This window comes from Peromyscus californicus, unplaced genomic scaffold (assembly GCF_007827085.1).
Source record: "Peromyscus californicus insignis strain IS unplaced genomic scaffold, ASM782708v3 Scaffold_7__1_contigs__length_154581171, whole genome shotgun sequence".
NCBI classification, from domain to species: Eukaryota; Metazoa; Chordata; class Mammalia; order Rodentia; family Cricetidae; genus Peromyscus; species Peromyscus californicus.
In genome coordinates, this window is record NW_026294595.1 from 29,820,210 (window position 1) to 29,847,681 (window position 27,472).

Consider the following 27,472-nt stretch of genomic DNA (forward strand, 5'->3'; position numbering starts at 1 on the left):
AAGTTTAAGATCCAGGAATAGATTTTTTTTTGTTTTGTTTTCTTGTTTTTCAAAACAGGGTTCCTCTGTGTAGCCCTGGCTGTCCAGTTCTGGAACTCACTCTGTAGACCAGGCTGGCCTCGAACTCACAGAGATCCACCTGCCTCTGCCTCCTGATTGCTGGGATTAAAGGCGTGCACCACCACCGCCCAGCCAGGAATAGATTTTGCATGGAAGAATAAGAAGACACAAATTAAAGTTCTTTTTTCAAGGAAAACAATATTTTGTAAATGTTTACAATGATTTGGGCTCAAAGCTACAATTTCCATATGGTTCCTCTGGTCTATTCTTCAAAATAAGCTGTGTAAGACTGATCTAAAGAACACTTGACCGCGTCTACTTCTCCACCTCCATTATTCCTCCTTTGGAAGTGGATGCTGATTAAATCCTCCACAATCTCTTCATCCATCCAAACGACTTCTAATCCAGTCAGAAGCACTGTCTTCTTAGATACGGCTGAAAACACCTGCCGGAGAAAATCAGCTTCTGAAGAGCTCAGTTTCTATGGGAGCTGAAGGACATTTCTAAGCAAGAGAATGTCAGAGGGAGACTCGAGTTTGAGAAAGATGACTGTGTCATTATGAAGATAAGTGTAGTGGGGGGGCCAGCTCAAAGGATAGAAAGACAGTCTATGGGTAGTCAGAGGTGTGACTGGCAATACCAGGGACCAGATGAATGCTGGAGGATTTCAAAACTACAGACTAAAATATGGGTTGTCAGCAGGCATGACGGCATGTGCCTGTCATCCCAGAACTCTGGAAACTGAGGCAGGAGGATAGTGACTTTGAGGTTAAGTGTGTGTGCATGAATATGTGCTGTAGCTTTCAAAAAGTGGGTAGTATTGCCACTCAGTATTTGAGAAGTAATAGGAAACAAGAGCAGGTTTGGAATAAGAGAGAGTTGAAGGACATTAAGCAGAACTATGTCTGAAACCCAGTGATTAACAGACACATGGGGAAAATATCTCTAGGTAAGTCTCTATTTACCAAAAGAAGCATAAGTTTCATCATTATCTGAGTGATTTCAGGGGTTTTGGGGGAGGTGGGGGAGTCGTCATTGTCTGCACACTGGGATAGGCTCTAGTGCCCTGTATATGTCAGGAAGGTGCTCTGCTGCTGAGCTATAGTCCAATCCCATCCCTGTGCCCTGTTTTATTAACTTCTTATTTTGAGACAGGATCTTAAGGTTACCTGCGTTATCTTTGAATTCTGTAGCCCAAGTAGGCATTGAACTTGAGATCCTCCTGCCTCAGTCTCCTGAACAGCCGGGGTTCCAGGAATGTGCTACCAGGCCTGGCACCAGTTTTTAAAATAAGGCACAGTTTGCATTAATATATTGTTTTAAAATGCAAACTCATTCTGCACAAAGCAATCAAAAATAAAATGAAGAACCTGCATAGACAGCCCTCATTGATAAGCCGCTTATCACAGACACAGCTCATTCTATGGTCTCTGTGGGGTGTGGCAGAGCAGTGAGCCAGCTATCAAGCCGAAGAGAGAGGTGACTCTACCTGGTACTTTTCCAAGCGTCTCTCTATAAACGGAGAAACTGTAACTCTATAGCACTTTGAATTCATATAAAGAGGGTAGTCTCTCTTCTTCAAAATCTTGTCGGCAACTGAAAATAAACAACAAAAAAAGTGTTTTTCTTTAATAGCATAATCATGTTTAATCATAATTAAAACTTCCCTCCAACAGAATACTATCAAAATTAACACCGAAGTGGGCAGCTAATTTCTAAGAAATTCTACAGTCCATATTGAAGACTTTACAGTGATAATTTCGAAAAGCACAAGACTATGTAATAAGGAAGCTGAGCCTTCTTCAGTCTTGAACATCCTCATATGAAAGGGACAAATGTTGCATGAATCTACTTGTGTGAAGTACTTAGAACAGGAAAATGTGTAGAGACCAAAGACTGGGGGATACCAAGGACTAAAAGGGAAAGTCAAAGGGAATTACTGTTTAATGGGTGGAGTTTCTACTTAAGAAGGTAAAATGCTCTGAAGATGGATAATGGTGAGGGCTGCACAATATTACGAGTGCATTTACTTAATGCCAGTAAACCACACATTTCTTCAACTAATTTTGTGTGCACCTGTGCATGCATGTCACCATGCACATGTGGCCATCAGAGAAGAACAAGTGGGAACTGGTTCTCTCCCACCCTGTGGGTTCCAGACATTGATCACAGGTCATCAGGCTGGGCAGCAGACACCCACCAGCTGAGGTATCTTGAGGGCCCCTAAATAGTACGATTAAAGTGTTTCAAATGGTAAGTAGAGGCAGGAGCAGAGGACAGAGGAGGGAGGAAAGATCCTCGGTTGATTAGGCCTGCCTCAGCCCCGCCTGTACTGGTTATGACCTATGTGGCTTTGGCTGTCTTCCTTGGCTTGCTTCTGAATCCTTTACTGAGAAAGGCAGGTAGTTCCAGCACCTACCTGGTTATGGTAAGACCATAAGACACTGCTAATGAAATGACCAGAATGTCTACCTTCAGAAAACTTTATACTTTCCCAGAATTACCTAAAGGTGTAGCTTTTGGCTAGACACCACTTCTAGGAAGGATTCCCCAGAGGAGAAAATAACACAGATTTCCAAGCTAACCAAGTATCAAACTGCATTGTGGTTTATAATTGAGTTTCTCCTGGATACACACAAGGGATGGAGCGACTTATATCAATCAGATAAATTAAACTTACAGATTTGGAAAATTTAAATCTGGATCCTTGACTATGAAAACTCCACCAAGTTACTCTTTACTTCAAAGGCAATATATTAAGGCTGAACTGAGACTACAGGGCTTTCTCACTAGAACACTCCACCAGGAGGTCATAAGCATTACTCAAAGACCCAGGTCAAAAAAAGGAATAGTGCCGGGCGGTGGTGGCGCACGCCTTTAATCCCAGCACTTGGGAGGCAGAGGCCGGCAGATCTCTGTGAGTTCGAGGCCAGCCTGGGCTACCAAGTGAGTTCCAGGAAAGGCGCAAAGCTACACAGAGAAACCCTGTCTTGAAAAACCAAAAAAAAAAAAAAAGGAATAGTGGTGGTTTCACATGTCCCAAGAAAGGTCTGGAAATGTCCCCTACTCACCAGAACTACTTCTTCACCAAAGAAAAGGGAATTTTGAGAAGATACTCAATACTTCACTGTCATCATTACAATTTCTTTTTAAAAACACATATTACTTTCATGCAAAAAATAATCTAATCAATCCGTGTCTTACTGGCATAGCAGGATTTCTATTATTCATAAACTCAGGAAAAGCCCTAGAACCATATTAATGAGCATATCAGAGGTGTACTCCAAGAATCAGCCAAAATTGCTCTATTGCACACCCAGCATGTGATTTTGGGGATATTACCTATCTTCCCTAGACCTCTGCCTCCTATCAGGGACATGAATGCATCACCTATGTCAGCATCATGATGAGAAGAAATCGTGATGATTAAAAAAAAAAAATAATACACACCTGAATCCACTGTCCTGCCTGACACATGATCTCACCCACTGCAATTCATGTCGTTGTTCTTTGTAATTGGAACATGCTCAGGAGCAGTCAGGAAATTGTGTCCTGGATTCTGCTTTTTTTATAAAGGTAAGAAAACCTCAACTGGACCAACAAGATGGCTCAACAGGTAAAGGTCCTTAATGGCAAAACCACAACCTGAAGTCAACCCCCAGGATCCTCATGGTGGAAGAAAAAAACCAACTGAATGATGCAAGCTGTCTTCTGACCTCCACACTAGTGCCATGGCACACACAGATACACATGTGTGTTAAAGAAATAATTCTAAGAAGATGAATTTTTCAAAAAGAGTGTTCAAAGAAAGGAAACTCACCCAGTTATCATGCTAATACATTTCAAATACACAAAAGGGGAAGAAACGGTGTGCAGTGATGGAGATGCGTACCTCCCGCTTCCACGAACGTGACAACGGCGCTTCCTGACTTCCTGTCATAGTCCACGCTTTCCACCTCTCCACCTCCGTTCCTGGACTTGCAAAAGCTCAGCTCCAGCTTGTCTCTTGTCTGATCTTCAGGCAGTTCATCGGGAATTCCCGTAACATTGATTTTCATCTTGGAAACGTCCACATGAACCTGGGAGAAAGCATTTCATAGTCCCAAGTAAGAAAAATGCCTGTCTCCAACAGGATGGCTAAAGCTTTAACAACCATCTCACCTGGAATCTGACTCCTGTGTGTAGTGGGACTGGCTGGGCAGTGACCTCCACAGAGGCTTTCTCCATCTGCACAAGATGCTTCCCCATCGCTATCACGTTCTGTGCAACTGAAACACAGTTTTAGAAGTAGACGTTCAGGGTAACCTGAGAAAACTTTATACTCTCTATTCAAGGACAAGTTATTGTCTTTTCTCATTTTCTTCAGTTTCGTTTTTTATTATATTTATTTACATGGGGGGTGGGTGTTCTTGTGAGGGGCATTTGTGTGAAGGTCAGAAAACAACTTGTGGGAGCTGGTTTTCTTCCAGGGATGGGACTCAGATCAGCAGGCGCAGTATCAAGGGCCTTTGCCTGCTGAGCCATCTTACCAGCCCCATGTCCTGCAGTTTCAAAGGATCAAATTTTATCATTTTTTTTTTCTTGGGATTTCCAAGTTACAATTCTCTTACCACCAAAATAGGAAAACTCAGTGTCACAATGCATAAGCAAAAATGGCAATAAAGAGATTTTCAGTTTCTAAATTCATCTTAAGGGATGACGCTATCCTCCTCTCTTACGACGTAAGCCTAGTAAGTCTGCAGCTTCCTCACCCTTCGGTATAGACACACAGTGCACCAGGGAATTCCCTTCATACAGCAAAGCTCAGTCAGAATTTCTCCCTGCTCAGCAAGCTAGGAACACTTTTGTGGGCCACTATCATTTTTATCATCATTTTATCTCACTTTATCCTTTGTTGTGTTCATGTGTTACAAGAGCCAGAGAAAGTGCTCTTTTTCGTCTCTGCCTTTCCAAAGAAAAATTTATTTCTTTGCTTTTTTCTATAAACACTCTTTAAAATACTGAGAGTGCCACTGTGTCTATCAGAGAGCAGTCTCATTGCTCCACACAGGTGGGAGAGGCTCTGTAACGTAACTACACCAAAGCCAGAAGTCCTAAGAACAACGCCACCCTTGTTTTAAAGGGATGTGGGTAGGAGTTTCTTTTTTGTTTGTTTATTTGTTTTGTTTTTCTGTTTGTTTTGTTTTTCAAAACAAGGTTTCTCTGTGTAGCCCTGGCTGTCCTGGAACTCACTCTGTAGACCAGGCTGGCCTTGAACTCACAGAGATCCATCTGCCTCTACCTCCTAGGAGTTTCTTCTTAACTGTGTGCTATGACTTTATAACACTCCAGCTGTTGCTATGTGTAGCTACTTATTGTAATTTATTGTGAAGATAAGAGATGCTTGCTTCCTCTCTTATAAACCTCTCATGTGTTTATGACAACCAGGGAGCACACCACAGGCTGAGGAAGAACTGAGGCTGGAAGGCAGGGCGTTGTTGGGTGGGAATTCAGGCTCACTTTACCACAATATGACTTGAGAATTTAGATGCTTTTTGTTATGTTTTGTTTTGCTAATGGCAACAGATGACGGTAACAGAAAACATCAATGAAGTAATACTCAGATGATCCTCTCATTATCTCCAAACCCCTAACATCTGGTGATCTGACTCAACAGAGAGGGACCACTTGTATCCCAAGTTTAGTTACTATGACTGTCAAAGCAACCCCTGTTTACTTCTGTTCCCCTGGAGCTGCGCCCTTGCATGGGGACCTCAGAACCACATCAAGGGAGCAAGCAGCATCAGGGCTGCTTCTGAAGCGACTCCTAAGCCCAGGAAGTCCAGGTGACCGCCATGCAGTGACTGCCATGTAGAAACCTGCTCCCATATCTGCCAGTAACAGGCCAGTGACTGCCCATTGCCAACAAAGCTGCCCCTCAACTGTGGGCATAGTTCCAGAGAGAACAAAATTACCCTGTGGGTGGAGGCCTCATCTCTGCTTGCCTTGACCTTCTGGATGCTTCCTTTTAACATTTCTTTTCAAGCCAGTGTGATGGGCCAGATGCCAGAAGACACAGGTTAAAGTCATAGATTCTAAGAATCTAAGCCTGAATGTCCCTGAAGACCACATTGGCCCATCCCACAGCTTTGCAGTACCAGAGTGTACCAGCTTTGGTACTAGCCCAAGAGCTATCGGCCTCAGGAATGTTGGTCCAGGAGGACTTGCACAGGCACTCAGAGTACCCTCTCAGCTCTGGAGTTCAGCAAAGGAAGCTCTTCTCTAGACATCTGTTTCCTTATCTAGAAAACCCCTCACACGCAGCAACCATGACAGCTGACGTGGTATGTTGATCGTGTGCGTTCAATGCACATTTGTCATTTAATACACAAATGGCTCTTGAAGTTGGGATTATCACAAAGCCTGTCATCAAAATCTGAGGCTTACAAAGAACTCAGACCATGCCTCTAAGAGGAGACAAAGCTGGCACTCAGATCCTCCTCACCAAGGGAGCCAAGCCCCTAAGGGGCCCATTCATTTTTGGACTTGGCCAACATCAGGTCCCATCCCAAACCTTTCTACTCCTTGGCTCAGTCTAATCACTGGGTAACTAATTTGCTAAATCACTTAACCATCCTCAGAATCTGTTTTCTTACCAGTCAAATACACGCAATAATTATTTTTGCTACCCTGTATTTATAGAATTATAAAGTATGAATCGAGATGCCCCAGAGAACACCTGGAGAAGTAGAGTCTGCTACTCTTTTACTTCTAAAATTTTACTGATTCATTTATTTTTTCATTTGAGATAGGGTCTCACTATGTAGCCCTGGCTGGTCTGAAACTTGGTAGGCCAGGCTAGCCTCAAACTCACAGAGATGTGTCTGCTCCTGACTCCAGGGAGCTATGATTAAAGCTGTGTACCTCCATGCCTAGCAAGTTCTACTTCTTTATAATATAATTATAATGTTCTAATATGTTTATTATCATTTAAGGGACATATGTACTAGAAAGAGGCTGACATTGGCGATCCCAACTCCTATATTTTATTTCCAGAGTCATTACTTTTTAAATGTGTGATAAGCATGGACCCTTTAATATCATTGCACACATAACACTGTCAGTACTCCACATCATTATATATAATAGTATATATTATAGGTATTACATCATTATATATTATAGGTAATATATCCAACACATCTAATATACTTAATGCCTGGTTTCCTTCTCTGTAAATTGGGACTATCAATCACATCTGCCTCAGAATGCCACTATGAAGACAAGAAAAAACAGCAAACACAGATTGTAAAGTGACAGCCAGACATCTATGGAAGATCTTTGAAGGTCCAGATGCTTGTAAAGGTAACACGGTCATGTTTTTAAGATCAGCCATACCTTCTTCCTTCTCAAAGGTGATAAGCGCTTGTCCGTTCTGGAGCTCATAAAGAATGTGTGAGCTCACTTGAAATGAACAGGAGCTATTTGAGAAGTGGCCACCATCCTCAGGATTCTCCACTGAGATGAATTTAAGCTTTCCTTCTGGTATATTCTCTTTAATCTAATTTAAACAGATGTGTTTGATTAAAATCAAGACAAGAAATAACTTAAGTCCTTCCAATAATGGTATGATCTAGTCGTCCAATAATTCATTCTCCACTGACTGTAGAGCTTTATGGTATATTGACTATAGTCTTACTTAACATCTATAGTAATTGTTTCTTCCCATGCAGCTTCTCAGTAAGGTAATCAAATGCTGATCCTTTAATATCATTTTATAGATGAAATCATAAGTATATAATCCTCTCACTTTTCCTAACCAGTGTTTAAAAACTGATTGATATTGTATAGTGTCCAATTATCCCAACCCGTTTATGTAAATAAGTGCCTTGTTGTGAAATAATCTTTTTGTACACTGTGAAGATGTGTCTTTGCCAAACCAAGGTGCCTTCTGATTGGTTTAATAAAGAGCTGAATGGCCAATAGCTGGGCAGAAAGAGGTTAGGACTTCCGGGCAGAGACAGAAGAGGAGGAGATGAATCTAGGCACAGGAGAGACACTAGAGGACACAGAGAGGAAGCAGGAGGTACAGATGGAAGAGAGGTAAAAAGCCACAAGACAAAATGTAGATTAATATCAATGGGTTAATTTAAATTATAAGAGTTAGTGGGACAAGCTTAAGCTATAGACCGATCTTTCATAGTTAATAAATCATCTCTGTGTCATTTTTTGTGAGCTGGCGGCCCAAAGAAAAAATCTGTCTCCAGTGCCTTGTAAGTAACTGTGCCAGTACTGCACAATCTCAGAGGGAAATTACCAGAAATTATGTTTAGTTTCATGGCAAAGATGCATAAGTGAAGTAAGTTTCAAGCTGTATATACTGTGAGACTTCTTTATTTATCCACAGTTTCATACGTGAATGCAATGGATTTTAGTAATTTTCACCCCTATTTCCCGCTCTCCATTTCATCTCCCTCTACTGAAGAAATTTGTTCTTTAACACAAGTCTCTTTCCTTTCACGTCTTGTCTGTGACACACTGAGTCTGATTATCGGTTTCCTGCCTGAGCATGCGTGGGAAGTTACTTACTGGTGCAAGGCAACTTCTCAGTGGCTACACAGGGGGGGAAATGGCGTCCCCTCCCCCAGCAGCCATTAATGGTCAATATATTCTCAGGGAGGGGTCGAGCCTCATGGGCCCTTCCCCCATAGGTGGTGAAGTGTTGACTGGCCCAATCTTGTGCAGACAGCCACATCTCCATCACATCTTCGTGATGGCCATGTCATGCCCAGAGACATCTGTTTACTGCTCATGTCCCATCCTCGGCTCTTACATTGTTTCCACCCTCTGTTCAGCAATGTTCCTTGAGCCTGAAGCAGGTAATATAGATGTTCCATTTAGGACCAAGAACTCCCTACTATAAGTGATTTTTTTTTATGGCAAACCCAGATAATTTCTTTTTTTTTTTTTTAAGACTCCTGAGCTGTATGATATGAAACTGCCAAAGTTAAAGTCCACCTTCTCCCAAATCTCCCAAGAACTTTATTGGGTTTTTTGTTTGTTTGTTGTTTTGGTTTGTTTTTAGGCAGGATCTATGTAGCCCAGGCTGTCCTTAAACTTAGGATTCTCCTATCTCAGCCTCCCCAGTGCTGAATTGCTGATGTGGGCATGTCACCACATCTGATCTTCCCATCAACTTTTTAATCATTTTCACAATTTAAATTTATACAGCAATGAAGTAAACACTATCGACAAGAATTGTGACCCACTAAAAAAAAAAGTGGGTGGTTGTACTTACCTGTTTAAAACCATCGATTTCAACGAATGTGTGATTATGAATAAATGTACCATGGGTTATATGTGCACATATCCATCTCCCATGGTTACTTTACACACTGAGATAAAATGTGTTATCAGAAAGAGACTGCAAGTGCTCAATGAGTCTTCGGATGGGTTTTTAACACTTACTGTACCTCTACAAGAAATCTCAGTAGGGTTCTAGCTACTGTAGGCTAACGTCAAAGGAATCCTCCAAGCCTGAGGAGAGAGGCAGAGTGTTTTCCAATCGTGTGGAAACAACAGTATTCAACCCTTCTGAAGCTGAGCATTTTCCAGAGGTAGAGAAAGCCAAAACTGTACCCCACTTTGGGTCTTCTGTAGAGTGGGTCCACTAGGCTGGTGGGTTTCCCGGGGCCCTTTGATCTGGCCAGAGCTGGACAAATAACCAAATCTTAACTGTCTTGTGCCAAGTACCCATCTCGTAACCACAGGACATCCTATCTACCAGATATAAAAACCAAGTGATAGTTTCAGTGCTATTAACAGCCTGGTTTGTCCAGAAGAAACAAGGAGTAAGAGCTTATTAGTCCATTCAAATACAGGAAAATCTAGGAGAGACTTTAAATCAATACATGCCCAACTTGTTTGTTCTGAGACAAGGTCTCACTGTATAGCCCTGGCTGACCTGGAACTTGCTCTGTAGACCAGGCTAGCCTGCCACAGGGATCCCCCTGCCTCAGTCTCCCAAGTGCTAGGATTAAAGGTGTGTGTCACTATGTCCAGATTATGCCAAATTCTTTCAACTGTGAAATTCATTTAAATTACTCCAGCACATTAGATGAAGACCCAATGTTTGATCCGAAAGTGATCTGCAATAAGCAAGTCTGGTTTTTAACTTTTGTTAATTGTGTGGTTTTGTAAGTTTTATTGTGCTGGCTATAGGTGATAGGAAAAAAATAGGCATCACAAGTATAGTGCATGAAGACATCATATGAATCTAATACCCAAACAATTGGTAGAACTACTAAAGTCCTCCCGGTTTCCCAAGGGAAATCAGCCTCCAGAGTGAACCCCTATATAACTCAAAACATGCTTTATTTAAATGGGAGCATATAGAATGCCTCCCTTTGCCCTTTATGTATTGATGCCATGTTCGTTACAGTCGTGCATGTTGTATATAATTGTTTGTTTTTGTTTTGGTGTAGAATTTAATTGTATGGGTATACAGGAACTTATTACTTCATTCTACTATGGAAGAACACTTGGGTTTTTCTCCATTTGGGGCTATTACAAACAGTAACCCAAGCTGGGCATGGTGGTGCACTCCTTTAAGGCCAGTGCATAAGAGGCAGAGGCAGGTAGATCTCTATGAGCCTGAGAATGGCATGGTCTACATAATGAGTTCAAGACCAGCCAGGGCTGATCTCAAAAACAAAAACAAACACTGGTATTATGAGTGCCTATAATGCTTTAGAGTTAATCGTGTATAACTGAATCATTTTTTTCTGAATAGTACATGTCCATTAAAATATATATAAAATAATCACAGTACTTTGAATTCTCTGGCATCCGAGTGTAACTCTGCTTCAAGTTTTTTGATCTCCTGGTCAAGCTGGAAGTTTTCCCTCATAATTTCATGAATTAATCCCTAAAAAAACCAAATAATGGAAAAAGTTAAACACCTTTAAGATAAATTTTCTAAGTTATTTAAAGATGTAAATCCCCTTTACCCGAAGCCTTAGGACAGACTCAGGATATGCCCACCTTAATAGTGCATATGCTTAACATCTTACCCCATCACCCAATAGTTCTTTTTTAATGACTTATTTCTTTATTTCATGTGCATTGGTGTTTTCCCTGCATGTATGTCTGTAATAGTGTATCATACCCCCTGGAGTTACAGACAGTGGTAAACCACCATATGGGTGCTGGGAATTGAACCCAGGTCCTCTGAAAAATCAGGCAGTGCTCTTAACTGCTGAGCCATCTCTCCAGCCCCCAGTGGTTCTTCTAATCCTACCAAGATTCTTTAGCTCTATTGCGTGAACAAGGAAACTGTTATCGTCCACATTAGACACAGAAATTTTTATAATTAAGGCAAGGAGTGAGACTCAGACTTCCTGGACTTAGTGAAATTCTCCTTTCTAAGCTGTCTGCAACTATAATATGACTTTTCATTGCACTATAATTGTGGACACATTACACTGAGGCAGGGTTCTTTGTTTTGTGTTGTTTTTTATTTGTCTGTTTGTTTTACTTTGGGTGGGGTTTTGATGGGTTTTGTTTATTTATCAGCAATGATCGCAAGAGTAACCAGCTGCTTTGACAACACAAACATATGCCTGGCCAACAGCTCTGAGCACCTGGGCCTCTGTTCCCACTTGGGTCTCATTAGATAATTGCTCTCATTTCACTTCCTGGTATAAACCCAAAAAAAGAAGGAGGTGAGAAAGCACTTAATTTTGTAAGAAAATAAATAGGAATACAACTCTCAGTGCAAACCTTTTACTACACAACAAATGTAAGGATCTTTTGAAAAGCCCAATAGCCTCACACGGTAATGTTTGGCACAGACAAAAAGCGCACCTCACTTAAAAATGAACAGACACAAATCATTCTTTTTTTTTTTTTTTTTTTTTTTTTTTTTTTTTTGAGATAGAGTTTCTTTTTCTCTGGGTAGTTTTGGTGCCTGTCCTGGATCTCGATCTGTAGAACAGGCTGGTCTCGAATTCACGGAGATCCACCTGACTCTGCCTCCTGAGGGCTGGGATTAAAGGCTGCGCCACTGCCACCCAGCAACACAAATCATTCTTAACAGCATCCACTAATTGTCCTTCTTACCTCGCTTTGTTCAACTAGCATAACTTCTTTCTGTGGTGAGTGCTCTTTACAAGCTTGCTTTTTGTTGCTCATATCAGCATCCATGATTCTCTGATAAAAAGAAGGGAGATGTGCTTTTACAATCATACACAACACAAATTCAAGAAAAAAAAAATAACAGCTTTTACCCTTTCATGCAAGAAACATGTCTTCTTTGCTTTGTGGGTTTTTTCCCTATCATCAAAGTCTTGTCATGTGACTTACAGCCAAACATCATCTGTAATTTGAAGAACTTCACATCTCTAATTGTAGAGGAGGGGGCTCAATGCCAACATGACCACTCCACAGTATGGTTAAGGTCTTTATTGTGGACAAGAAAAAAACATCTAGAGGCATCTGGAAGGGTCCAGAGCGGAGACAGAAAGACGCAGACTGAACATGGTCAGCAGACTGGATATGGCCAGGGCTGTCTGCGAGAGAGGGGAGACTAGCAGGGGTAGAGAGTAGAGGAAGCACAGTGAGTGAGCATAGCAAGAGCAGAAGCTCATCACAGAGAAAGCAGTGTGCGGAGTCAGGGCTATAGGGAGGGGGAGCAGCTTCAGGGAGGGAAGGGCCAGGAGACTGGTGTGGGGACTTTGAAATGCACAAGTACTTGTGAGAGGGGGTTGCGGGAGCCTGAAGGCTGCATGGACCCTGATAGGCTGACAGGTGCCACAGGGGTGTGCTAATTAGAGAGCCATATGTCCCTTTTGCCTGCAGTAAGGGAAATGACTCTCTTTGGCAGACAGAACCTGCTTCGCCAGTTCCTGAAGAACAGTGGCTTTTATCTAGCGGCCAGAAATCCTCCTACAGTCCAGGTTGTCCACATTTCTGGATATTGGGACTGTGTTTTGGAGTTTGAGGAACTGGAGTCTCCTTTGAAATTGACACTAGCATATTGTTTGTTTGTTTATTAAGAAATTTTTTCATTCATTTTACACACCAATCAAAGAACCCCCTCTTCCCCCCTCCCACGCCCCCAGCCTCGCCCCCAACCCACCTCCCACTCTCTCCCCCTAAAAGAAGGCAAGGCCTCCCATGGGGAGGCACATCCAGTAGAGGCAAGTCCAAGCCTTTCCCCCTGCCTCAAGGCTGCACGAGGTGTCCCATCATAGGGAGTAGGCTCCAAAAAGCCCCCCTCATGCACCAGGGATGGATTCTGATCCTACTGCCAGGGGGCCTCTCAAGCAAATCAAGTTACACAATTATCTTGCCATGCAGAGGGCCTAGTCCAATCCCATGCAGACTCCACAGCCATTGATCTAACTTTCATGAGCTCCCCCTAGTTTGGTTTGGTGGTCTCTACAGATTTCCCTATCATGATCCTGATGCACTTGCTCATAGAATTCCCTCCTCTCCTCTCAGGAATCCACAAGGATGACCCCACCTTTGGTCTGCTGGCAGTGGTCCAGAGGGTGCCTGGACTGGTCTATTCTGGTGACCAGTCTAGCGAATAACCTAGCTGTCATCATAGAGCCTTTGTCCAGTGACAGATGGAGGCAGATACAGAGATCCATGGCCAGGCACCAGGCTGAGCTCCGGGAATCCAATTGATCAGAGAGAGGAGAGATACTGCAGGCGAGGGACGTCGAGATCATGATGGGAGGACATGCAGAGATGACCGGCCACACTAGTGGAAGCCCATGAACTGTGGACTGGTGGCTGTGGAGCCCCCATGGGACTGGACCAGGCCCTCTGGATACGGAAGACAGTTGTTTGGCTCAAACTGTTTGGGGGCCACCCAGGCAGGGGGACTGGGATCTGTCCCTGGTCTATGGGCAGGCTTCTGGGAATCCAGTGCCTGTGGTGTGATGCCTTGCACAGCCTTGGTGCAGTGGAAAGGGGCTTAGACCCCCTAGGCTCAGTGTGCTGGGCTCTGCTGACTCCCCATGGGAGACCTTGATTTGGGGAATGTGGGGATGCGAGGGGGGGAGGGAGGGAGGGAGCTTAGGAGAGAGGGCTGAGGGGTGGGAGGAGGGAGGAGGGGGGATCTATGGGTGGTATGGGAAGTGAGTAGAAAATTTCTTAATAAAGAAAAATGGAAGAAAAAAAAAAAGAATCCCTCCTCTCTGTCCAACTAGACTCCTGGAGCTCTGCCTGGTGTTGGGCTGTGGATCTCTGCATCTGCCTCCATCAGTCATTAGAGAAAAGATCTGTGATGACAGTTAGGGTATTCACCGATCTGATCACTGGGGCAAGCCAGTTCAGTTCAGGCACCCTACCACTATTTCTAGTAGTCCAAGCTGGGATCATCCTTGGGGATTCCTGGAAACTTCCCTAGTACCAGGTTTCTCGCTATCCCCACGATATCTCCCTCTATCATGGTATCTCTTTCATTGCTTTCCCACTACATCCCTGTTCCAGTTCGACCATCGCATTCCCTTATGTTCTCATCCCCTATTCCCTACCCTCCATTGCCCACCCCTCACCCCCAGTTCACTCATGGAGATCTCATCTATTTCCCCTTCCCAGGGCAATTCATGTGTCCCTCTTTGGGTCTTCCTTGTTAGCTACCTTCTCTGGAGCTATGATTTGTAGTCTGGTTATCCTTTGCTTTACTTCTGGTATCCACTTATGAGTGAGTACATACCATGTTTGTCCTTCTGAGTCTGGGTTACCTCACTCAGGATGACATTTTTCTAGTTCCATCCATTTGCCTGCAAATTTCATGATATCATTGTTTTTCTCTGCTGGGTAGTAATCCATTGTGTACATGTACCACATTTTCTTAATCCATTCTTCAGTTGAGGGGCATCTAGGTTGTTTCCAGGTTCTGGCTATTACGAATAATGCTGCTATGAACATAGATGAGCATGTGTCCTTGTGGTATGATTGAGCATTCCTTGGGTATATGCTCAAGAGTGGTATAGCTGGGTTTTGAGGAAGATTGATTCCCAATTTTCTGAGAAACTGCCACACTGATTTCCAAAGTGACTGTACAAGTTTACACTAGCATATTTTTTTTATAATCATGGTAATTTTAGTATGATTAATAAGATTTTTTGACAAGTAAAATTAATGATGATATCTTTTAAGGCTTTAGAACATATATTTAAGCTATTAAAATCATAATGATAATTTTTATTATCATTGCAATAGATAAGAATACATCTCTTTTTTATTTTTTTTTAATTTTTTTTAATTTTTTAATTTTTACTAGCATATGTTTTAAAGGTTATAAAAATCCTTTGCTTTCAACTCAAGGGTACACAGAAAACAGTGGGTACTAACAATCCTTAAGTTCACATCCCAATTATATTATGTTTCTTTTTTAAAAACCATTTTGATCTTCCAAACTTCTTGGTTAAATCTTAAGTTCGCTTCATTCCGCTTTCAAATGTAAACAAAGCCAAGTCTCCTGATACACACTTTCTCTGGAGGCAGCTTCACCTGGCCTTCTCACCCAGTTTCCCTCTGTAAACTTGGATGGGAAAAAGTCCATGCCTTTTACTAATGCTCTAGCGGAAACTTGGCATTCTCCTCAATTAGAAAAACAGATAACTACCATAACACTCATAGCACCTGAGACAGAGTCATCAGTTTTAGTAGATGTTTTAGTAGACCAAGTCATTGTAGATATGCTGAAATGTTGTTTTTAACCCAATTTCTATAGGAGCTATTAAACTCACTGCTAGATTTCATGCTACATTACTGTATAGTGATACATATTAATATATTAATGTTTTGAGGCTAGAAAGATGGCTTAGAGGATAGACACTTGCGACCAAGCCCGGCAACCTGAGCTCCATCTCTGGAACCCACAAGGTGGAAGAAAAGAACTGACTTACACACGGTGTCCTTTGACCTGACCTCTGCATCTATTGCATAGCTTTGTTTACACACACACACACACACACACACACACACACACGATGGGGGAGGGGGAGAAGAGAGGGGAGGAGAGGAGAGGAGTCAATCTGTGAGCCCCACCTGCCCAAGGACCAGGTAACTCCCCAGAATGCTGGGAGTTGTAGTTCTTGGAAAATAACAAAGCCAAATGGGAAATACAGCCAAAAGGGAAACAAGGTGGCCTTTTGGGTTTGTCCTTAAAAAGCTCCTACAACACATGTCCTGTGGCTGGAAACCCAGAGGTAGACCTGACCAGAGTCCTTTTTCTGGTCAGTACTTAATTAAGCTTGCTTCTAATTTGGCTCAAAATTGTAGAACTGGTTTTTCCCTCTCAAATCTCAGGATTAACAACACACACATACACAAACACACACACACACACACACACACACACACACACACACACACACCATAAAATAAATAAAAACATGTAATAAAGATGAATTTAAAAATTTGCTTAAGTATTAATCCTGGCATACATATTTCAGTATAATTGGTTTTCTTTGTAATTCTAAATATCTATATGTTTATTCACTCACAAAACAACATTTAAAGGAAACTCCATAAGGTTCACCCGTCCGGCAAAAGGGAGTCAAACGCCCCCAAAAATGGTGAAGAAGCAATTAGTTAAAAAGGAAGATTCCCGGATCAAAAGAGCTTTTGATGCACATTAGTAACCTGCATGTGATACACTTTTCAAAGACTTTGAGAGGTTAAAGTCTCAGCATTCTTGTAAGAGAAACAAACACATCTATTTTCAACTAAAAAAAACTAGTCATGCCTTAGTTTACCCAAAAGGATGTCAGACAAACAGGGCCATGGCACATCCAGAGGATTCTAACTCTGTTCTCCAATAAAAAGAACGAAGAAGCAATGGCTGACTCTAAGTGTGGGACAGGAAATACACAAGATGAGCCTGGAATATCTTGAGGTGACCGACAATTTAAAAGTATCTTTAAAAATATGACAAGGAAAAAAAATGCCCCAAGTGAAGAGCTCCGGGTTCCCAGAGACCCATATAGGAAAATGATGAAGCAAGTATAATACATGGGGGATACAAACAGGGTTTTCCCCAAAACTGTGCTGCAGAAAAAGAAAAAAGGGGGTAGGAATTAACAAGTCATTTCATAAAGCCAGCATCACCCTGATACCAAAACTGGATAGGGGAAACACAGAAAATAAAAGAAAGAAATCTATAGATCGATGACCAATATCTCTAGTGAACATATATGCAAAAATTCTCAAAAAAGTACTTGCAAACCAAATTCAAGAGCACATTAACATCACATATCATGACAACTTAGTTTCATTAGCTCAACATATATAAACCAATGAACTTGACACGTCATATAAGAATGTACAGTCAGAAATCATATGACCATCTAATTCAACGTCATCATAAGGCCTAAAGAATCTGGTAACAGAAGGAATATGCCTCAGCATATAGTGATTATGTGCAATAAACCTACAGCCAATGTTATATTAAATGGAGAAGAACTGAAGGTGTTTCCTCAAAAATCTGGAACCAAACAAGGATGCCCACTCTCTCTGTTCCTATTTAGTACAGTGCTGGAACGTGCTAAAGACAAAGGGATGCAGATATGAAAGGCAGAAGTCAGAGTATCCTTAGCTGCACATAACATGATTCCTTATTAAACACAACCAGAAGACTCCACCGGAAAGCTCCTCCATCTGACTTTAGCAAAATCTCAGGATACAAACATCAGTAGCTTGGCAGGAGTGTGTACCTTTAATCCCAGCACTCCAGAAGGAGAGGCAAGGAGGATCTCCAGGAGTTGGAGGCCAGCCTACTCTATATAGAGGGTTCTAGATTAGCCAGGGCTACACAGCAAGACCCTATCTTAAAACACACATTTTTAAAAATTCAGCTTTTCTGTATACCAATGACAAATTTGCTAAGGGAGAGGGGAGGGGGAGACAGCAGTTAAAAAAATAAATTCAAAATACCTAGGAATAAATCCAATTAAGTACAACGAAAACTTTGAAATACTGAATAAAAAGATGAGTGAGATATTTGAATATGGAAAGACATCTCATGCTCATAGATTGGCAGAGCTAATACTGTGGAAATGATTATGCTATCCCCAGATTCAATGCAAATTTTCACCAGAATTCCACTGACATTCTTCACAGACCAAAACCAAAACAAAATTCCCAGCATTTATGCAAGCGTTAAAGGCCCCAAATAGCCAATGCAATGAAAGGAAAATGCAGGAGGCATCACGAGGCACGTGTGTGGTGTACAGACATACATACAGGCAAAACATCTATACGCATGAGATGATTTTTAAAAAATAGACAAGGGACCATGAGAGAAGGAAGTGGTCTAAAGGGAGGGCAGAGGAGGCCACAGGAAGAGGGCATGGAATATGTTTATATATAGAGAGAACATGGATACGTGTATGTGTTATGAAAACAGAAGGGGGCAGTATTTGAGGAAGGGAGGAATCGGCAAGAGGGGACCACGAGGACAGTGAGAGAGCAAATAAAAATAAAGTACAGTAGCACATGTACGGAAATGTCATCGTGAAACCCATTTCTTTGCATGTGAAGCAAAAACACATTCAAAATAAATTTTAAAGAAGAGTAGTTTCACGGTGGAGAAACCTGGCAGAAGTGACCAAAATGATAATCAAAATAAATGATAGGCTAAATCAAAATCCTGTAGCTCCTGATAGGACAGGCCGAAAACCTGGCATGACCAAAACTACACAATCTGAATCTAAGCGAGAGGACACAACAGACGAACTCAATGCCAGATGCAATCTAGGCTATAATTTCCCTGTTTTCTTCTTCTTCTTCTTCTTCTTCTTCTTCTTCTTCTTCTTCTTCTTCTTCTTCTTCTTCTTCTTCTTCTTCTTCTTCTTCCTCCTCCTCTTCTTTTTTAAGTGAGTTTTTTTTCAAGAAAGATGGGGAAATTTCCAAATTGAAGGAAACTACAGAAACATAACTAAATGCAGTCTATGATTCTCATATAGAGATAAAAGTTTAAATGATTAGAAGATAGTGAATATCACAATTAATTTCTTGATTTTTCAGACTGTGCTGTGGTCAAACAGGAACTCCCCACCCACCACCCTTTTAGTAAGAACTAGCCACTCAAGCATTCCAGGGTCACAGGTCATCAGGTTGAAATTTTACTTTCAAATAACCCAGAGAAGGAAGATCATTTTATATTACTTGCAACTTTTCTATAAATTTGAGTTTGTTTGAGATACACTGCGTAAAATTATACAGACATATACATGCATCCAAGATGTAGCAGTCTAACCAAAACTTAACACTAATCCTTATTTAAGCAGATCCTTAACTCAGTTCAAGGATCTCTTGAAGGAGCCTTCAGTGCCTCAAACTCCACCAAATGAAATCCTTCAATTCTTCAAGGGTCACAGCAAACATCCCCAAGGTTCTTGAAGCTTTTTCTGACCTCCCCAGAGGACATTAGTTCTTTATCGCTTATGAGGCACTTTAATTATATGTGTCATTTTCTATGAGAAATCAGTTAATAAATGTATAAAGACTGGGTACACAGGCACTCCTCCTTGTATCCATCCCAGAAACCTGTGTAACCCAGAACTGTGCATGGTACATTGTGTGTTTTATAGTGGGTATTTTTTCTGCCCAGGACCATATATATATATATATATTCCTCTTATTACATTTCTTACGAAATTAAGTTTAGTTGTTTTTAATACTATTGTTAAAACAATATTCTTTTTTTAAGATTTATTTATTTATTATGTATACAGTGTTCTGTCTGCATGTATTCCTGCAGGTCAGAAGAGGGCACCAGATCTCATCATAGTTGGTTGTGAGTCACCTTGTACTTGCTGGGAATTGAACTCAGGTCCTCTGGAAGAACAGCCAGTGCCCTGAACTGCTGAGCCATCTCTCCAGGCCCCAAAACAATATTCTTAAAAACTCTGGCTGTCCGTGGTCTATTGCATAACACCCCCAGAATCTCTTTTATCATCTGAATATTTTTTCCCTTTCACACTGTGAGGATTGTATGGTAATTTTTCCCTTTCAAGCAATCTTACATTAAGCAGAAAAGTGACCCTCTCAAAGATGTCCATGTTCTAGTATCCTAAGAATTTGTGAAAACATTACAGTACACTTCAGGGGAGACTTAAGGCTGCAAACTGAATTCAGGATGCTGATTATCTGTCTTTTAAATATGGAGAGGGGGTAAGTGCCTGCTGGGTAAGCACTGGTACTTCCAATCTTCGGTTCCCACATAGAAAACAAGGTGTGATGTTGTCCTAAAATGTGCTGCTCAGCCAATCTGGCCAATCAGTGAGTTGCAGGTCCAGTGAGGGACCCTGACTCAGAAATTAAGGTGGAGCAAGGTAAAAGATGATACCAGATTACCACCTCCCACCTCCACAGGCACATGCTCAGACATGTACGCACATGCACACACACAAAAATGAATAAATAAATAAAATATGGACATCGTCCAGCATTGTGCATGAATACTCCACATAACCCAGAAGGTCCTTTAGAGTTACAGAGGAGACACCACAAGAGCTAGACTGAGAGATGAGGCAGAAACATGATCAGAGGAACAGTGCTGGTGCTGACTTTGAAGAAGAGGATGGAATACTGAGCCAAGTAAAGGGGGGCAGAGTCCAGAAATCGATAGCGGGGTCCATCCATCTCAAGAGCTTCCAGAACAGAAGACAGCTCTCTGCCAGCACCTTTGCTTTGCCCAGTGAGACCTGCAGACTCTTACACCTGAAAAGTGTGGGGTTGGAAAGGCAGCTCTGTACTTAACTATGTTCATCTAGCAGAAGACCCAGGCTCAGTTCCCAGCACCCAAATCAGGCAGCTCACAGGGGGACCAGTCCTGGCACACACAGACACACACAAGCACACTGAATTTTAAAATGACACTAAAAATAAATATTTTTAAACTGAAAAGTGTGTGCATGCATTCATGTGTGTATAAGCCACAGAGGCCATGTAATTTATTATGGCCGTAAATTAAAAAAAAAAAACAAAAACTATTATCTCATCTTCCTAACTGTAGTTACATCACCATGGTGGGCCACACAGAGTGCCTGGCAGCATAAAGAAAGAAAGAAACATAACATAACCGTGTTGTATAGACCAGAAACATGTCAAAAGATGGGTAAATTTTCAATAATTAAAAGATCCGAATTAAAAGAAACGAATTGCGTTTCGTTTACAATTATACAATCAGGTGACACTGTTGAATAAAATAGAGTAAGTGGTCTATTTGGGTATGGTGGCACAGGCCTGTGACAGCACAATGTAAACCGAAAGCTGGTGTGTGTGTGTGTGTGTGTACGTGTGTGTGTGTGTGTGTACATGAATATATGTATACGAATATGAATACACACACACACATTTTCATTGCTGGCAGCAGTTAAGAGTTTACAGACAGAGAAGAAAGCTGGGGAACAAGTCAGAAGGAACAGAAAGTGGACTGGGTCAAGGTTACATTCTTCGCAAGACAGGGCCAGGGAGATAGAAACAGAGTAACAAACTGGTTGGTGACCGCCTAGGTGCTTTTTGTAGGGATTAAAGCAAAGGTGATTTCATTCTCTTGCCCAGTGGAACCCGCGGCTTTCCCTCTCTCTGGGTTGGGCAGGACACATGAAAAGTTCCCTTCAGGGGCACACAAGTTAGCCTGGGCACCTCCGGTGCAGGAGTCGTCTTAGCTCAAACCGGTGGCTCCTATAATTTTGTTTAATATCCTCCCATTAACGTCTCCTTTCAAAACAAAAATCCTACATATTCTGAAAAAGTGAGGCATGACTACAGACCTCAACGTCCACCAGGGAAAACAGTCTTCTTAAGAAATCCATTTTCCTAAGAACACTCATTTTAAGTTTCCTTTTCCCCGGAGGGCAAAGCACCGTCAGGCCCGCACAGCGCCCCCCCCCCCCCCCCCCCCCCCCCCCCCCCCCCCCCCCGGGACCCCGAGCTCCGCGCTGAGGACGCCGCCCCCGACGGGTGGAGCATCCGGGACTGCGGACTGCGGGGGACCAAACAGGCGGAGCACTCACCTGCTCCACCGCGCAGCTCGTGGAAACCGGCGCTTAGAACCGAACCCCAACTCGACCACACAAACCTGTCCTCTGCGCCTAGCAGCGCTCAGTTGCCGGCCGCTTTCGCTTTCGATTATTTTAAAAACAGGATGCTTCAGTTTCGAGTCCTGCGGACTTTGTTCCCGTCGCCATTGCTGATGTTGCTATATCTGCACGAATTCCAAGACGTGCTTTGAAAAGCGTATTTCGGTGTGCATTACGCGGAACATACTGGTAACTAAAGTCGAGACAGAGCTCTCTATCCAAGTCCTAAAGCTCACCGTAATTTCCTAGAAGGCTGCAAAGTTTGACGCCAGCAGAAGACTGGCAGTGAAGCTGGGAAAGCCGTTTCCTGGGTTGGTTTCTATGACCTTGTCCCTTGAAAGTTTTCTGCTAATCTTTGTTTATGTTTTCAAAATTTTGTAAACAAACACTTCACTAGATGTGAACTTTCCCTTTGCCAGAAAAATATATGGCTTCTATTTAAAACGCTAGTGTTTCCTGATCCTACACCAAGAACCAAACACTCCTCAGCTGACCCGCTCGTAAGTACAGAGTCATGGAAGGCAGCAAAAAGATCTCAGTGTCTTCTAGGCTGTGGCGTCCTATAGCTGTGTATAGTAACCAATAACTCGGTCTAAAATAACACATTGGCAGAATGAAAATCCTTTCCATCAAGAGCTCTGATGGGACCCTGTTTACGGTGACACCAGAGCTACATAGTGAGACCCTGTCTTTAAGAAAAAAAAAGAAAAGGAAGGATAAGGGTTTCTTTTATGTTGTCAGTCCAGTTAGAAATTACAGAAGGTCTGTGTACTGCTTAGGTAATTTTAATTTCCCGCTGAATTTTAGCTGGAGCATGAATTTGTACATGAGAACTTATAAGAAGCCGTTGGTTTGGACTGAGTTTGTGCATTAGGCCAACAAATCAGGGCAAAAGGGAAGTCACTCATGCTGAAATCTCAGGTTGTGGAGAAGAAAGTTATCCTTCCAATAAGTCAGATGAGAGATTATGCAAATCCCTAAGTAAGCCAGTTTTACATGGCAGAATAATTGTTGTAACCTTTACAACACAAGAACTTCAAAATAGCCTTTTGGAGGCTGGAGAGACAGCTCAGTGGTTAGGGGCATTTGTTTATTTTACAGAGAAACTGGGTTCAAGTCACAGCCCCTACATGGCTGGTCCCGTACAACCTCCTGTCCCTCCAGTTCCAGAGGATGAACGCCCTCTTCTGGCCTCTGTGGACACACAAGTGATGTGGATACACACAGACAAAACACTCATACACATGAAATAAAAATAAACCTAAAATTGTGTTTTTTAACAGCCTATTTGTTTTTGTGTGAGGTTTACATTCCTCAGCCACCCCCTCATTTTTGACCTATAAAACTATTATCTGCCCAGTTCATCAGATTCTGATTCTAGAGTTACAATTAAAAAGTCAACTTGGTTTTTTAAATTGGAATTTTTGTCTTTTGACAACCATGGGTTATTAGTTCAATATAATTTTCTTCTTGTTTAATTTTATTTTATTTTTGGAAGGAGATACTAGGAGACCTAACAATGACTGGAGAAGAGCTGCTGTAGTATAGACTTAGAGAGAAACAAAGGGAGGGGTAGAGAGGAAGGCTTTTGAGATACCAGCATCCTCTGTTGTTGGAGGGGGCGGGGCAGGTGCCCCTGGAGCTTCTGGATGACTCTCCTATCGTCCCTCCCATCTCACAGTAGGAGTGCTGGAAGTACAGGTGTAACTACAGGGTCATTGAATCGGGCTTTTCTATGTGGCTATTTTCTGGAAGGGAACTGGTCATCAAGCTTGCCAGACAAACACTTTTACCCACTTAGGGATCTCTCTGGCCTCCTAACATCCTTTGGTTATTGTTTTGTTTTCTTTTTATTAATTTTCAGTGACATACAAAGAAATGGATTTCATTGTGACATTTTATATCTATAAATAAAGATATATATATATACATATATATACTATAAATGTATACACGTGCATTATGCTTTGATCTTATCCTCTCTCTTTCCTCGCCTCTATCCCCATCCCCCCTTTCCCCTCTTGCTGATCTCTTTCTTCTCCTGTAATAACTCCCCAACTGCTCTCATGATGCATATATTCTATTTTTCTATTTTGTTTTTGTTTAAGCTGATCTAGAACTCACAACCTTCCTGCCTTGGCATCTCTAGTCCTGGGATTACAAGCCCACCACCAGGCCCACCTGGGACCCTGTCATTCTAAAACTGAATCATATGCTAGCACTTTGAATTCAGCTTGACATTTAGGCAGGCACTCTGCAAAGCACAGTCCATAAAGACAAATACTCAACCCTTGTACACATTAATATTAGTTACAGTAAATGCCTAAAATTACATATTTTAGCATTACCTATTTGCCCTTAGTTAGGGTTACTATTGCTGTGAAGAGACACCCACAACCACAGCAATTTTTAGAAAATATTTAATTGAGGTGGTGGCTTGAGGTTTAGTTCATTATCATCATGGCAGGGAGCATGGCAGCATGCAGGCAGACATGGTGCTGGAGAAGGAGCTGAGAGTCCTACATCTTGCAGGTAACAGAAAGTCAACTGTGACACTGGACTTGAGCCTCCCACAATGACACACTTCTTCCAACAAAGCCACTAATAGTGCCACTCCTTATGAGCTTATGGGGGCCAATTACATTCAAACTACCACAATATTACATATTATAAAAATTTCTTGGAATTCCATGAATCTCTTTATTTTGCCAACAACTGTATAAGACTTAAGTCTTATCCCTACAGGTGAAGAAATCAAAGTATAAAGAGATGATCTGAAATCAAGCGGCCACACAAAGTACCTCTGATAGCATGCTCTTCTCTCAACCACAGAACTAGTGTCTCCAAGCTGTTCTCTCTGTTTAAAGGGGAGCCTTTCTTTAGATATGATTAGGAAATGCTACACGTTGGGTGGGCTTTTAGACAATCATTATGTCCACCAGCACAATGAGAGTCTGAGAGGCACTACAGGGAAAAATTAGGTACACATTAAAATTTTTAACTTTAGGCTGGACATGGTGGTGCATACCTTTAACCCCAGGAAGCAGAAGCCGGCAGATCTCTGTAAGTTTTAGGCCCACCTGGTCTACATAGTAAATTCTAGGCCAGCCAGGGATACACAGTGAGACACTGTCTCAAAGATAATTACAACAGTAAGTTTACTTTATTCAACCTGAAATTTGGCAGACTAATATAGTCAATCATTATTATAAAAAACCAGGCATTAAAAGCTTAGACAACTTTTTGCCCATGCGCTGGAAGACGAGGCTTCCAGGTAGCGACCGCACTGCGTCCCAGGCTCCAGACAGCTCGAGACCAGAGCCCCGCACCTCAGTGCAGCCTTGAGTGCCGAGGTGAAGGTGACAGGCCAGAACCAGGAGCAGTTCCTGCTCCTTGCCAAGTCGGCTAAGGGGGCCTCGCTGGCCACACTCATCCATCAGGTGCTGGAGGACCCTGATGTCTACGTGTTTGGGGAACTGCTGGATATGCCCGATGTTAGAGAGTTGGCAGAAAGCGACTTTGCCTCCACCTTCAGGCTGCTCACAGTGTTTGCCTATGGGACCTATGCTGACTACTTTGAAGCCAGAAACCTTCCCCCACTCACCAAGGCTCAGAAGAATAAGCTTCGATGTCTGTCAGTTGTCACTCTGGCTGCCAAAGTCAAGTGTATCCCGTATGCAGTGTTGCTGGAGACCCTTGCCCTTCGGAATGTGCGCCAGCTGGAAGACCTCGTGATGGAGGCTGTCTATGCCGATGTCCTTCGCGGCTCTTTGGATCAGCGCAATCAGCGGCTAGAGGTTGACTACAGCATTGGGCGGGACATCCAGCGCCAGGACCTCAGTGCCATTGCCCGAACCCTGCAGGAGTGGTGCGTAGGCTGTGAGGTGGTGCTGTCCGGCATTGAGGAGCAAGTCAGCTGTGCCAACCAGCACAAGGAGCAGCAGCTGGGCCTGAAGCAGCAGATCGAGAGTGAGGTTGCCAACCTTAAAAAAACCATTAAAGTCACAACAGCAGCAGCAGCTGCTGCAGCCACGTCTCAGGATCCTGAGCAACACCTGACAGAGCTGAGAGAACCAGCTCCTGGCACCAACCAGCGCCAGCCCCAGCAAGAAAGCCTCAAAGGGCAAGGGGTGAGCCCGTGCGGGGAGCCGCTTGTGTCTGGGTACCCCACTTTTACCTCAGGGATGTCAGCCTGGCTGCTCCACCTGCTTTAGTCATTTGCATGGGGTCGGGAATGGGGGTGACCTCCAGGAATTAGGAGACCCCTTGCATCCCCCCCTCTCTCTCTCTCTTCCCCTTGCCAGACTCCGAGGGAGCGCCAAGATTTGGTCCAAGTCCAAGTGGAAGGACTTGTTTCTTCCCTGGGAATGTGGGGTCCCAGCTGCCTACCTGCCTACCCCTTAAGAGTCCTCAGAGAGCCTTCCTGTGCCCCTGGCCAGCTGATAATCCTAGCTCATGACTTTTCATCTCCTCCACCCCCAGGCATAAGCCACACCCTCTATAGGGAGAAGGCCAGTACCGGTCACTTTCTGTTGGTACTTGTTATGTGTTCCATTGCCTCTTCCTGCCGCGCTTGCGTTCATCCTTCTTCACTCAGCTCCGTTTCTGCCCATTACCCATGTCCCTGAGCAGGTTGGCAGTCCTCTGGAGGGTGATGGCTCATCACCACCCACAGGTGTTCTCTACCACGCCTACCCCTGCATGCCTAATCTGCAGTTCCTCCTCCCTCCCCATGCCTATTGGGCTGCATCTGAAAAGCCATGGGGAAGGGTGTCCTCCACCTTCATCCCAGCCTTAGAGTTCTGAAGACAGTCTGCCATTCTGGGAGTCGCTGGACACTATGATCCCAGAATCCCATCACACTACAGTTGTTTCTTGTCCTTTCTCGTCTTCTTGAGCCTGGGAACACTGCTGCTTCAGTGGGTCCAGAGCCTGAGAACAGCTATTTTTGAGATGTTAAGAAATGTTTCTTTGTTAGCTAATCATCTTAGAAGACCCAATGGAAATCCTGGAAGGATTTAGATCTCTTCTTGTGATTTTGGTGGGGAAGGGAATATAGATTGTATATTTAAAGAAAGGTATATGTGAATAGGTCTATATATAACATGACACAGAAATAAATCTATGAGAAATCTGTGTACAAAAATGCCAGGAACTGGGCCTCTTCTGTCTTTGATGTCTATTAACAGGGAGAAGATTAATCCCCAGTCCACTCTAAAGCCAAGTGCTGGAAAGTGAAAAGAACCAGATACTGTTGGCAGACTCTTGGCTAGCAGCCAGGAGGCCTAGACCCTGGACAAGTTGCTCCATACCTCAGCCCATGT

The 27,472-nt window shown here is 42.8% G+C and overlaps 2 protein-coding genes across 3 annotated transcripts; one reads left to right on the top strand and one right to left on the bottom strand.

The window, feature by feature from the left end:
- Positions 1-232: 232 nt before the first annotated feature.
- Nmi (N-myc and STAT interactor) lies at positions 233-25,865 on the bottom strand. Of its 2 annotated transcripts, none has more exons than XM_052725734.1 (8): positions 25,753-25,865; positions 12,160-12,249; positions 10,871-10,966; positions 7,438-7,600; positions 4,222-4,328; positions 3,953-4,139; positions 1,550-1,656; positions 233-505 (listed from the first exon to the last, which is right to left on the bottom strand). In XM_052725734.1, the coding sequence occupies exons 2-8, from the start codon at positions 12,241-12,243 to the stop codon at positions 323-325; spliced, it is 927 nt and encodes a 308-aa protein (XP_052581694.1). In that variant the 5' UTR covers positions 12,244-12,249; positions 25,753-25,865; the 3' UTR covers positions 233-322. The 2 variants fall into 2 exon arrangements, with proteins under 2 accessions (XP_052581694.1, XP_052581693.1); XM_052725733.1 differs by lacking the exon at positions 25,753-25,865 and adding an exon at positions 22,083-22,406.
- On the top strand, positions 20,590-27,472 carry LOC128100440 (COP9 signalosome complex subunit 7a-like). The gene is given in 4 exon segments (XM_052722605.1): positions 20,590-20,661; positions 25,427-26,248; positions 26,250-26,278; positions 27,338-27,472. Coding segments are annotated over 4 exon segments (972 nt in total). The 3' UTR covers positions 27,387-27,472.